We start from the raw sequence: 13,610 nt of genomic DNA on the forward strand, positions 1-13,610 counted from the left end.
TTTTCTAAAACTTGATAGTTAGTAAAATTATGTGTCAACATGATATTACTTATTAAACTACAGAAAATATTAAGTTTATTTTTAATGTCTTTATCGTTATAAGATAAAAATGTAAATAGCTCAAATACATTGACTTCCGAAATGTTTAGATTATTGTAGATGCTAAACATTTTTAGTAGAAACATTCAATTTAACATTAAGGAATTTTTATATTATTTTTAATTTTTACAGTACAGCTATACGATTAAAGCGATACAAAAATAAAATATTTATAATTATGTTTTTTTTTTTTTTAATTTTATTATAAAAATATATTTTTCTGTTATTCATAAATTATTACATAATTAATTACAAAATGTATTTTGTTTTTTATTCATACAAGCTATTATGCATCGGTACAATAAATATAGTAGATAATTACAATAAAAACGTCAAAAATTTCGGATTGTAGAGGCCTTCTATAGCAGGAATTACGACTAATATATACGAGGATTTTAACACCAACATTAGGTAGTGTACATTTTAGTTATAAGCAATAGAAGTATATTATTTTTTTTTTCAAAAATAAAAGTTGAAGCAGCAAATATGATGCTTACAAAATGTATCATAAAAATAAGCTGTTTATATCTATTCGTATATTAGACCATAGATCTTAGAACAAAAGTTATAAAAACTAGATAGTCTATTCAAATTTTCAGTATATAATTTACAAATTAAATAAATAAGAAAAATTAAAATTCTGTTTGAATTTTCAAGTTGAAAATAATTATTAATTTTTAATGATGTAAATAATAATAGTTATATTATGACTAAATTATTGATCCATAGTAAGAAAATGTCATAAAATGAAATTTAATTTAAATGCACAAGAAAAATGCATTCACCTCAAAAACAACATTCATTTTGATATTTTTAATTATCCATTTATTAAGTAGTTTTATTTTAGAAGGACTTCAAATAGATTAATAAAATTTAAATATAATTTTTATCAGAATATTTGAAGAAAAATTTATTTATTATATTCAATAGGTACATTATTAACATTTCTACATAAATTATTTTTACGATAATTTAAAATTTAGAAATAGTTGGTATAAGCTATCTTTTGTTTCAAATATCGATGATTTACTATTAATTTAAAAATAATGTAAGTATAATATATTAATAAGTAATACATTTTTAGTATTATGTCGTTTTAAAATCATATATTTTATTGCAAAAAAGTTCAAAATTTAACTTATAAAAAGTTTTTGAATACTTTCGAATCAACGTACAGTAGAACCCTACTAATCCGTCACCATCAGGACTGGGGATATGGTCGGAACGCGAAAAAGATCGGGTTATCAAAATATATAGAAACATTTGAAGAAAAAATGTTATCAAATGTAGGTATTTATTTAATTATTTTAAATATTATTTTAAATTACGTACTTATATTAAATTATTTACTACATACTATATGTAATATAAAAAATTTGAATGATTAATTGAATTTGATTAGAAAAAAAATTCAGTAATGAATTTTTATTTAGCAAATGAAATTATAGATTTAGTAAGCTGGAAATTAATTTTATAAATATATCTAACTACATACTATAAATTGGAAAATCCAAATGCACATATTTTTAAAGAATTAATATCAATAATACTATGGTCGGATCAACCGGAGTGGCGGACGAAAAGGATTCTACTGTATAAAAGAACTTACGATAATGGAGATGGACAGTGGTTCTGCATTAAACTTTAATGGTACACATTGTTATAAATATTCTATATATTAAAAGTCAAAAATATTTGTAAATATTTCAAATTCTCAGCATTAAATTTTAAATTGATATATTTGATTTATTTATAATTAATAAAATAATATTACAGTTTAATATGAAATTTTACATTTTATTTAGATGAAATAAGTTCTATGGTTTAATTACTAATTTTTTACAAATATTAAATTTATATATTAATAATGAAAAATAACTGATATTTAGTCATTTTCCAGAAATGTATCAAAAAAATATGTATATTGGTACTAGAAAACAATCAGTTTTAATATAATAAATAATTAAAAATCTACAGAGATATAGAGTACCTATTTCTGAGTAGGTACGAAACATTATAGATCCAGTAACTCAACACAAACCTTTAACTGAATAGTAAATATATATACATATTACATGTAGGTATCTTATAAGAAAAAAACAAAAATAAATAGACGTAGTTATTTTAAAAATGTTGTATTCAATTTTAACAATAATAATAAATCAACAACGCATATTTATTTGAAATAAAATCAATATATTTTTTACGTAAATGAATTAATAATTTTGTTGAAAACTTGCATGTATAAAATGACATAATATGAATCACTCATGGGAAATCATAATTTAAACCACTTATTTTAATGAGATTTGTTAAAGCACTTAAAAAATATATGAATTTATTTTATATTAAACCAGGTAAAATATACTCATTATAAAAAAATATTTTAAAACAACAAAGTATGTTAGTTTCTACAGCTATAAGTATCACTTAAATGTTGATTAACTAAATAATAACATATTTTTGTTAATTTGAATACTTATAAATTAAAGTTTAGCGTTTGCTTAAGAATTGCATAGTAATAAAATGAAGAAGCTTTGATTTTAAATTGGATTATCCAACAATTTTTGAGTTATTAAAAATATTTAAATAATAAAAACTATTTCATATTTTTTAATTTTTTTTTTTTTTATTATTATTTACAATCTGTAGCTTGTGTACAATGAGCAAATGTGATTAATACAGAAAAAATTACTTAAATTACATGACTTGATTAAAATGAAAAGGGAGACTATTCATTAATAGAATCCTTATTTTATAGTTAAACTGCATATCCTTTTTATTTGACTTATTTTCACAAAATTATTTTTGCTATTAGTAGGTAATATATTTTTCTATAAGAAGTAGCTCTAGGTATACTTACAAGTTTGTAGAACTAATTTTTAGCAAAAACATAACATTACATATTATACTATCAATTGTTATAATATTGTATAAAACATTCATACAATATTTTTATTAACTTATAACAAGTCAATATCACTGGAACAGGGTAAATTGATTCAGGGAATAAACATCTTAAAATATTATATTCTAAATATTTAGAAAATTGCATTATGTTCCTATAGAGTTAGAGTATAGAATATAATAATACACAAAACGTTTGAAATCCTTACGAAACTAATAATAAATAATTTTATCCAGGATCTAAAAAAATCTTTCAAATAGTAAAAATACAGTAACTAAAAGTTTATCGGAAATTTTAAATAAATATACATTTAACTCAATAGCAACTGAAATAATAATTAAAATTTAAAACAAAATTACCTAAGATGGAAAAAGTATTAGAAGATATTTATACGTAAATATTAAATACAATATTGATGTGTATCCCCTAACCTTAATAGCCTCTATGAGTAAACATTAAAACGTTAAAACATCAAACAGTACAATTTTCACATACATTTCTTCGCAAAGATTTTTTAAATGTTCATGTCATATTATTGACCACATTTTACTTTTAGTTTTCATTGTCAATAAAAGTATGATTGTTTATATATGTATTAAAAACCAACCATAGTGATAAGTTATTTCTAAAACGTTTTATCCCCAAGAATGCATATTATTCACGGGAATTTTACAAAAACTGCAAGAATTAACTATAGTCAACACGAAATAAAATTAACTTATTCTATAATCAAGTAAAATATTAAAGTTTTTTGGTAAATTTTGTTTTAAAAAGAACTATGCTGCTTAAAAATATATATAAAAACGACATAAAATTATGTTTTAACTGGGATGAGTATAAAATTATATACACCTTTACTTGCGAAATCGATATTATATTGATGGAATCGATAGGACTATTACAATTCTATAGTTTTCTTATTGCGTAAAGACAAAAAAATAAATTAAAAAATAATTAACATAGGTACTAATTAACAATTTAATCTGACAAATCTTTTATTGCTATTAATAATAATTAAGTTTGAATTGATGACAATTTACAAAATAAATCAGCTTTTTTTAATATTTTAAACAGTTTTAAACACTTAAGAACTCACAGTTAAATTAATAATAAGTGTTACGAAAATAAGGAAAATCGCAAAAAAGTAATATAAATTATCAAATGATGATATTTTATAATGGTGCATTTTTTCTTGGACATATCGGAATCCTGATAAAAATTATCGGGGCATGTATCAGTCTAGACAGGTTAGAGTCCTAAACCTTTGACCATATTATAGCTTTTGCAAGTGAATAGATTAATTAAATGAGAAGCTTCACATTAAGTATATGTCTTACGAATATTTTGTTGGGTTTCCTAGTGTTACAATAACAATATATAATCAACAAAACATATGCCAAACTTTTTTTTTTTTCATTCGTTTCGGAATCTATAAACTACTTTACAGGGTATTATTAGTTATTTAGTAATAAATTTACCCATAATAAATAAGTCTACCTATAGCCAACTAGGTGATAAATATATGCATATTAAATCTAAATTTATTTTATTATTTTGTGTAAGCCTTTTTTTCATACTTTCAACAGTATTATTCATTATAGTACATTTTTTAAATAGATTAACTAAGTTAATTATATGCTAAATGCCAATCCGACATTTCTTGATTCTATCGATTTAATTTAAGATGGTTTCCGTTGAAACTAATATGATAGTTGCGACATTTACAATAGTTTGTAATATCCATATTATTTTTAAACATAAACATTCTCCACCAAAGTAACTCTTAACCGTTATCGTCATGATTGTTTTCCGTTAAAAACAAATTAATTAATTAATGATGTGTAAACCTTAGCAAGGTGCATTATGCAGTGAAATGGATTATTCAAACTGTACTTAGTGATGCGTAAAATGATAGAAAAGGGGATAGTAAAGCAGGTTAAATATGGAGGGACTTAAAAATTGGTGAGGAAAAAAAACTGAGGTGCGTTCGTGAAACTATCCATAAAATTACAAAAGAATTCAAAATGAAAGTCAACTCTTCTTCTATCAGCTAATATTAAAAAACCGAGTTCGTGAAAAAATGAAAAGTAGTTGTGCAACGGGTAGGGAATATTTATCACATGGCTTGTATAGAATAGAAAACGCCTTTGAACTCATGATTATAGAATTGGAAGATGTGTAGGGATCCCACAAGCCTGGACTTTAGCAGGTGTCGCACTAATGAACAAAAGAGAGCTTTCAGTGGAAAGATAAGCTTTAAGTTGACAATGCTCGCTTTTCGAACCCTTATGTCTCAAAACCTTGCAACTTATTGATAAAATGTGAGGGTGAAAATTAAGATCTATGCATAAAGGCCTCCCAGGATTTTTTACAACTGGCCGATGTAATATTAATGTTGTTAATTGAGTAAGTGTAGTTAAGTTCAACTAGCAATAGAAGACAGTCAAAATCGTTACTAATGCTACGGAAAATTTTTAAGTTATCCAATTGAGGACCAACAAGTTCATCACTGCTAAGCACCCAAGTGTAGATTCAAGATAGACGAAAAAACTTCTTCACTAATGAACGTCCTGAAGATTGACCAAACGTGTACAGAAAAAAAAGACTTAAAATTAAAATGGAATATTTGAAAGAGCCCATCGGCCCTGTAAAATACACATTTCTCTAGATTTCAAGACCAAACTCAGCATCAGTCATACTAAAAAAACAATTATTGGACAAGTCGCAGTGTAGATGAGAAAAATTAGCGTTTACTGTTGGAGGTAGAAATAAAACACTGAGTTGAAGAGTTCAGAAGACAAGTTAAAAATTACTTGTGAACCAAAACTGGAAAATTTATCTTAGTGGACACAATTAAAAATACTAGTATTAGACTTAAGTTTACGAACGAATTTCTAAAAGAAGTTGTTGTTTTTTTTTTTACAGTTAATATATTCTTTATATGACTTTTTAGACTCTGATTTATATTGAACATGGAGATTATGGAATTAAACATAATGATGCGGTTTATTAGACTGTTTGAAAAGAACATTAGCTCGCATTTTGACAAATGCAATTATTTTAAGTCTTGTTGTGAACCAAATTAAGAAATTAGATTGTACATACCTTTTCATTGAATCAAAGTAGAAGAAGATACAGATATACAGTATTGAAGTGCACCAAACAGGGCTAAAATCAACGTCGAGTAATCTTATAGTCTCTGCCCAATTAAATGACTCTTTAAATTTTATAATCTCTTGGTAATTAATTTTATGACTGCTATAATAATAATAGTAATAAATTAAAGGGAGAACTTTTTCAAGAATAAGGTGATAAAGGTCACTACTCACAAGGAACAGCAATGGAAGAAGATTTAAAAATCTAAAGAACATTATTGTTAGAGAAAATAAGAACAAACAACTTACCTAAGGTATACAATTTAATTGAAAAAGCTTAAAAATTCAAACATTTTAGGAAGACAGTAACTTAATATAAAGAAATAAAAGAGACCAGATTCATCGTTATACCAAGAAATATCATGTAGGTTGAAATTATCGCAGAAAATAGTTAATTGATGTCAAAACAATAATTTATTTGATACGAAAAAGTTACCTGTAAAATACAAAAAAAAAGGTAAATGGGCACATGTGTACGTCATTGCTTGGGTCGGATGATAAAAGTATAAGATAAACTATAGACTACTATATAACTACAGACTTGATTAGCGACACGCCGCTAAAACACAAGATCACTACGATTATAGTTAATTACTGTACAATTATAAAATTAAGTTAAGCTATTAATGCAAACAGTAATAGGTACAATATAAATATTAATTGTTATAAACCTCACTATTATATCGCCGAAATACATTAAATTATGAAATAAATTTACATTTTAAATACAAACATATTGTCAATTACAAGTTTTGATACCTATATGAAAAAGGGATTGTTTTCGTAGCATTGTCACGCATAAAACAATTTAAAATGTCTGTAAATTTGCATAATAGGACCGCAAATACTAATTTCCAGTATTTTTAGATATTATACACAAAAATATAATCTACGCAGTTAAATAATTAATTCAAAAATCAATAAGTAACTTTACGCCACGTCAATGTTGTCGCGTTATCGATTGACTGTAACTTTCATTAACGTCCACGGAAACACGTCGGATAACGGGTTTCGGTCGCGATGAAATAATAATAATACAGAATGTAAAGAGTTCTTAAAAAATATAAAAAAAACAAATGATTTTATTTTGACGAAAATAAAACACAATGATAACGGATGATGGTAACTTAGGTGGAAAACGGATGGATAACACTGTTAAATATATTATAAGATGTTTGTCAGTAATATTTTTTTTAACATCATTATTTAAAATCCTATTTTTAAAACTTACTATAAATTAAATATTTTATTTTTATATTTTAATAAGAATATAGAAAGTAAAGTTTGCAAATTTCATATAAAAAAAAAAAAATGAGAATATATTTCAATAATTTGTTAATTATTTTTAGTGTTATGTAAAATTTTCAAATAAGCCAACACATATGATTCAGAATATAACACAACTATTAAACTATTCATTAAATATAAATCAAACCTACTTGTAATTTTTAGTACTGTTAAGAACTACTATCAAAATAACTAAGTAAGTATCTACTATACAATTTATTATTTACATTCTAGAAGATAGTTATAATATAATTGAGGACCGTATTTCATTTATATTGCAATTTATTTGTATCATCAAATAATTCAAATCTGATCAAATAATTACACGATTCGTATTAATTAATGTATTTTTATTTAATTTTATGTTGCAATTTATTGCAATTTTTAATTTTTTTGCAATTTTGTATATTTTACATAATTAAATGTACAAACCAATATTTCTTAGCCAATTTTATAATATAAAAATAGTAACATTGTTAGGGATTTTCAATATTGATTAAATTATGTAGTCTAAGAAGTATAAGTATAGATATACGTGGCGATATGGACTTCTATGGGCCATTAATGGTATAGATAACAATAATTTATTACCCATTATGATTACAGTTTTTAAAATTGTGTATATTGAAAAAGACAAATATTGAATTTTTAGTATCAGTTGCTTTCAAGTAATTGTACTAGCTTGTTCTTATATTTTCATGTAACTATAACTATCATGCTAATCAAGTTTAAAAAATACCTGGCGCAAGCAGTTAATAGAGTATTAGAAAAAGGTCATGAATTATATCCAGACATTAATACGAAAATTTGTAAATTAATTAACCATGGTATTAATTTATAAATGTTCACAATTTTTAACATTTAATTCATTTATTTTAGAAAAAAAAATCCTTCTTAAAAGCTCCATCTAGAATCAACAAATATAGAGAATTAATGCTGGATGTATATGCTTTTATCTTCCGAACCTGTTATTACCAGATGGGGGACTTGGTTAAATGCCGCAATGTTTTATGTAGATCATTTTGAAACTTTTAAAAATGTAGTAAAACATTTAGATGATGATTTCATTAGTGTTGATAAATTAAAATAATTAATAAATAATAATGTAGTGAAATGTGGTTTGGCATTTTTAAAGTTACATTTATCCGAGTTGACTACAAAACTCACAAATTTAGAAAAAATCAAACAGCCACTTACACAACAGTTTAAATATATTTAGTGAAATTGAAAATATATTAATAAATATTTCCGGTGCTCATGGAAAATAATAAAAGATAAATTTACTTATGTATTAGACAAAAATAATGGATTTAAAACAGTTAAAACTTACTCTGAGGTGATAGCAGGTAATTTAAATGTTAATTTAGATATAAACATAATACCATCTCTTTTGAATTTTTTTTAAATATGCACCAATAACCAGTGTGGATGTCGAAAGATCATTTTCTTTATATTAATATATTTTAAGTAACCGAAGATATAATTTTAAGGAACACAATTTAGAAATGTACATAATTATAAATTTTAATTTAGAAAAATAATATATTTTATTTATTGAATACTTTCAAAAACTTTTTTAATTTATTATTTGTTAATGTCTATCATGTTTGTAAGAAAATAAATATTAATTAAAATTTTTTTAATATTTTAAGAATAAATTTTATAATTCAATTTATACTTTTTTTGAAGCAATTACATGATTTTATTATACAATTATTGTATTATTTTTATTCCAATTTTTACATATTTTTAATACAATTAAATCTGGTCTTTAATAATATGTAATCAATAAAATGCTTCAATTTTAAATCTTAAGGGTAGTTATGGATAAAAATTAGATCTAGTTTGTATTTTAGAGAAATAAATATCAAAATTCCAACATTTTTTAAAATAATCAGAAAAAAAATAAAATAAAAATTTTAAAAAAAAGCAGGAAGTTTTATGTAAATCCAAATTTTTAACAAAATTGCTATAGAATTGTTTTGTGTCAAAAACATATAGCCATAACTTGAAATGTTCATTATATTATTATATTATTATATGTTTTCATATCTTTAATATCAATTCAATATATATAACTTATATTCTATAGCGAAAAACATATGAAATATACTACACGTATGCTTAGTGATATACCTATAAGCTGACAAATGCTTCCACTTAGAATCGTTTTTAATACACAACGATAAACTATTAAATTAAAATTTAACATACTTATAACAATAGCTCATTCGGCATTTAATATACAGCAAAGCGATGCCAATCTTTACCTATCACTTATCAATCGTTTTAAAATTTAATTTAAATCTAAATCTTTAGAAATTCTTTAAATATTCTATATATTATACAATTGATGTATATTTTTAGAATGCGTTTTTATAAGTTAAGTTTTGAATAACTATATTAAATAATGTTTTTAATTTTACCCCAGGTATAGTGTCATCATTTCGTTGAACGTTCTTGCTACTGCCAATTACCCATGACATCCACCTGATACCACCATCTCTAGTCGGTTCTTCTTTCATAATTCTATATAGATACAAATGTATAAATCACTGATTAAAGTACTGAAAGTAAAATCTTCTTTATGTAATGAGTAATGACCAAAAATAGTTAATGTATTTGAATTTTTTTTTTTAATGTAATAATAATAAAAAATTGTACTTTCAAAAAATTATTTTTACTTGTATAATGTGTACACGCATTCAAAAAAAAAAAAAAAATAAAAATTGTCTTTATACTCTTAGACGTTTACCTAAGAATTCGTAAGACGAACAAAGGTAGTGAACATGTAAACAGAGATCAAGTAACAATTGTACTGAAGCGGTATAAAAACACGTTTTAGAAAATTGCTACACCCTCGATGACGCCACAATCGATTCAATAAGCATTTTTAGGCGTTCCTTGTTTTCATAGAATAATTGCACTTACACATATAATACACACGCACACGTTTATAATAGATATGTATCTATACGCACACAAATATACATATTAATATTATTGCAAATAATAATTATAATATCTATATAGACATAATGCAATACGTGTTATACACGCAACAATATTGTTCATTTATAATAATTTAAATATATATAAAGTAGGAACATATTTTTTAACGGTGATAAAGTATTTTACATAAGTATTACCCCATTAAAATTATAAGAACTCACTTATTTTATAACAAAGTATATATTATTAATAATAATTATAAATAAATTATTATTTTGGTAGTCAATTTTCAATATTTTCATAAAAAAATATGTTTTTTTTTTCAAAAAAAAAAAATATATATATTACCCACTTATTTTTTATAAACTCGTGCTTATTTTATGTTTTAATGATAATAAATAAAATGTTTTACAAAACATTCACAATCATAGGCATGAATAAAGAGGGTAGCTAATGTGTCTAAGCACCTCTTGATATTATGTGATTGGGGGCCTAAAAGCAAGACTCCTGAGTCAAGGGTTATATTTTAATTTTATCCATTGTTTCTATGTAAAATCTAAGTTTTTAAAAATATTTGATGATAAATAAAATGATCAAAATATTATTTCGTGTTAACTCCTGCATAATATAACGTCAGTACGAAACATTTTACATTCGCGTGTATAAATTATCGTTTATATTAGAAGCATTGGTAATTACCAGTTACCATAATCCAAAACCGTTTGAAATAAATAGAACTAATAATACATAGAGTATTAGAGTAGTAAATAATTTCAAATATTAATTTAAATCTAATAGATAATAAAAAAATGAAATTACTTAAATAACATGTGACTTATTTTGTGTACATTTTTATGTCCTACTATTGTTTTTATTATTCTTAACATGATACATCGATATACCTAACAATATTATACTTTGTACAAAAATAAAAGTAATGTATGTAATATGTATACATGTATGCAAAATAATTTTTTAACGTTATTTTTCTTGGTAAAAGAGGACCTAAATACAGAAGGGAATCCAAAAATATTATAGACATCACCAGAAGTCTATTCACGCCTTTGTTTACAATATAAATTAAAATCATCTAAAATATTAATTTGTGTACTTAACTTTATTAATGAGATACTAAACGTTCATAAATTTAATCAAATATAATAATCTAATAAAAAAGTTGTTAGACTAATACATTTTTAAATAACTCATTGTATTAAAACATAATGTTAATAAATTAAAATTTAGTAATAAAATTACAATTTACAATATATGAATGAGCTTGTTATTGCATTTTAACATATTTTTAATTTAAAAACAAATAATCGGTGAAAATTGCCTCATAGCTTAGATAATTATATTTTATTTTTTATAATATATAGTAACTGAAATGGATTTCATAAAAAACAGATTTACCATATAAAAGTTATAATTTTTGTCAGCAATTATTCAATAAGAAAATACTTCTAGAAACTAAATTTAAAAAATACATTAATAAAATGAACTTTTTAAACTTGAAGCTATAAAAAAAAACTTCTTATGTACCTAAAATAATTATGTTACATGCATATATCTAAAATCTACATAAAAGTTATGGAGCAATACTTTTTCCAAAAAAAATATAAAATTCATAATAAAAAAATTTTAAAAAATTGAACAAATAGGTAATTGCTCTATTATTCAGTACCTGATGTCGATAGTGTACCTCATCATTGAGTAAGTTACTGTAATAGATGCCTTAAATTTTAATTCCATTCAAAATCATTTTATACATAAGGATTCCGATCAAAGATGGTCAGCTATAGTCGTCTATATATTACTAAGTATAAATATTATTATAAATTTAATATTTATAATATTGCAACTATAATAATTTATCTTACTATTAATAATACGGTTGATAGAATTATTTTTTGCTAAATAAGAAGAAACTAATGACGTTTGAGAAAAAAATATTAGGAGGATTTTAGGGGCCCAAAAAAGAATACTGAAAACAATGAATACGAACGAAGGATTAGAAAATTGTTCAATTAAACTGCAAATATAGTACGTGTTCTAAAATATCAAAGACTTAACTGAACAAGACATAATAATATATGGAGAGCGGAGGATAGTATAATAAACAACGTCAAAATGCGGAAACCAGATCGAACAAGACCAAAACGATAAACAAGACAGCGGTGGAACTACTGAGTAAGTAAAAGAAAATCTAAAACTCTTAGGAATCAGAGATGGATAAAAATTAACATTGGATAGAGAACCGCGGAGAGGTATAGTGAAAGCAGCAATGGATCTAAACGGCCTCGAATAAGCCAAAAAAAACTTATTAAACTTATTATATTAGTAATATTTAATTATTATAAGAGTATATATTTTATATTATATATTATTGTTAATAATTTTTGAATTATTACCAACTTCTATCGAAATATAGTGTGAATAAATTGGTGGTGTAAAAATTTAATAGCTTAAAATTATTTTAAATACTTTGAAAGTGTATTTATGTAAAATGTAATATAAACATGATAATCTTAAGATTCTCGGTAAGAATATTTTTGAATTTTAACAAAAAAGCCTATAAACTATAAATATAAGTAAGAAATAAGGACTACTTTTGAGAAACGTTGTTTTAAGTTTTCAAACTTTTAAACAAGCCTAGGTATTTTTATCGACACACAAAATGCCTAATATAATAGCTTAATATACTTCGACAATTTCAAATAAGTATAGAAAGCAATAACTTTAGTAACAGTAAAATATTTCAAATATTTTTTAAATAATAAAAATATATCAAAAATTGGTTGAAGAATAAGGATAAATCATTTTTAAATATGCCCTATCCAATGTCGTCAAAATTTTAACTTCAATCGCTTACAAAAAATTATAATGACTTTTCAATCAACTTTTTTTTTTCAGTAAACTTCAAGGAAATTTTTACTAAATTTTCAAACTTTTTTTAATCAATATACATTTTTTATTAAAAAATTTAACTGTATATAAATAAATCATAAAAACTTAAAATAACTTAAAAACTATACTACGTATGTATAGAAAATTCTAATATTTTGGCTAACATTTGGGAAACATCAAGTAACTATCGATATTGGTTTTTAAATTACAATAAAAAAACAAGATAAATTTTGTTAAAATCACGTTTTGCATAATAACTCACACATTACCCTAGTTTTTATCCCTAAAGTACTAACTAAATA

At 23.4% G+C, this 13,610-nt stretch overlaps 1 protein-coding gene across 2 annotated transcripts in view; it reads right to left on the minus strand.

Moving 5' to 3' along the window:
* The window catches only part of LOC112598560 (transient receptor potential cation channel subfamily A member 1), a 36,532-nt gene extending 26,293 nt beyond the window's left edge, over window positions 1-10,239 (minus strand). For both annotated transcript variants that reach the window (XM_025345078.1, XM_025345076.1), the window contains exons 1-2: window positions 10,205-10,239; window positions 9,876-9,978 (exon numbers count right to left, since the gene is read on the minus strand). In XM_025345078.1, coding sequence (XP_025200863.1) covers window positions 9,876-9,974 — 99 coding nt within the window. In that variant the 5' untranslated portion in view covers window positions 9,975-9,978; window positions 10,205-10,239. The remainder of the gene's footprint in view (window positions 1-9,875; window positions 9,979-10,204) is intronic.
* Window positions 10,240-13,610: the final 3,371 nt, after the last annotated feature.

The sequence above is a fragment of the Melanaphis sacchari genome, unplaced genomic scaffold, assembly GCF_002803265.2.
Source record: "Melanaphis sacchari strain LSU unplaced genomic scaffold, SCAv2.0 Contig48_pilon_pilon, whole genome shotgun sequence".
Classification (NCBI taxonomy): domain Eukaryota; kingdom Metazoa; phylum Arthropoda; class Insecta; order Hemiptera; family Aphididae; genus Melanaphis; species Melanaphis sacchari.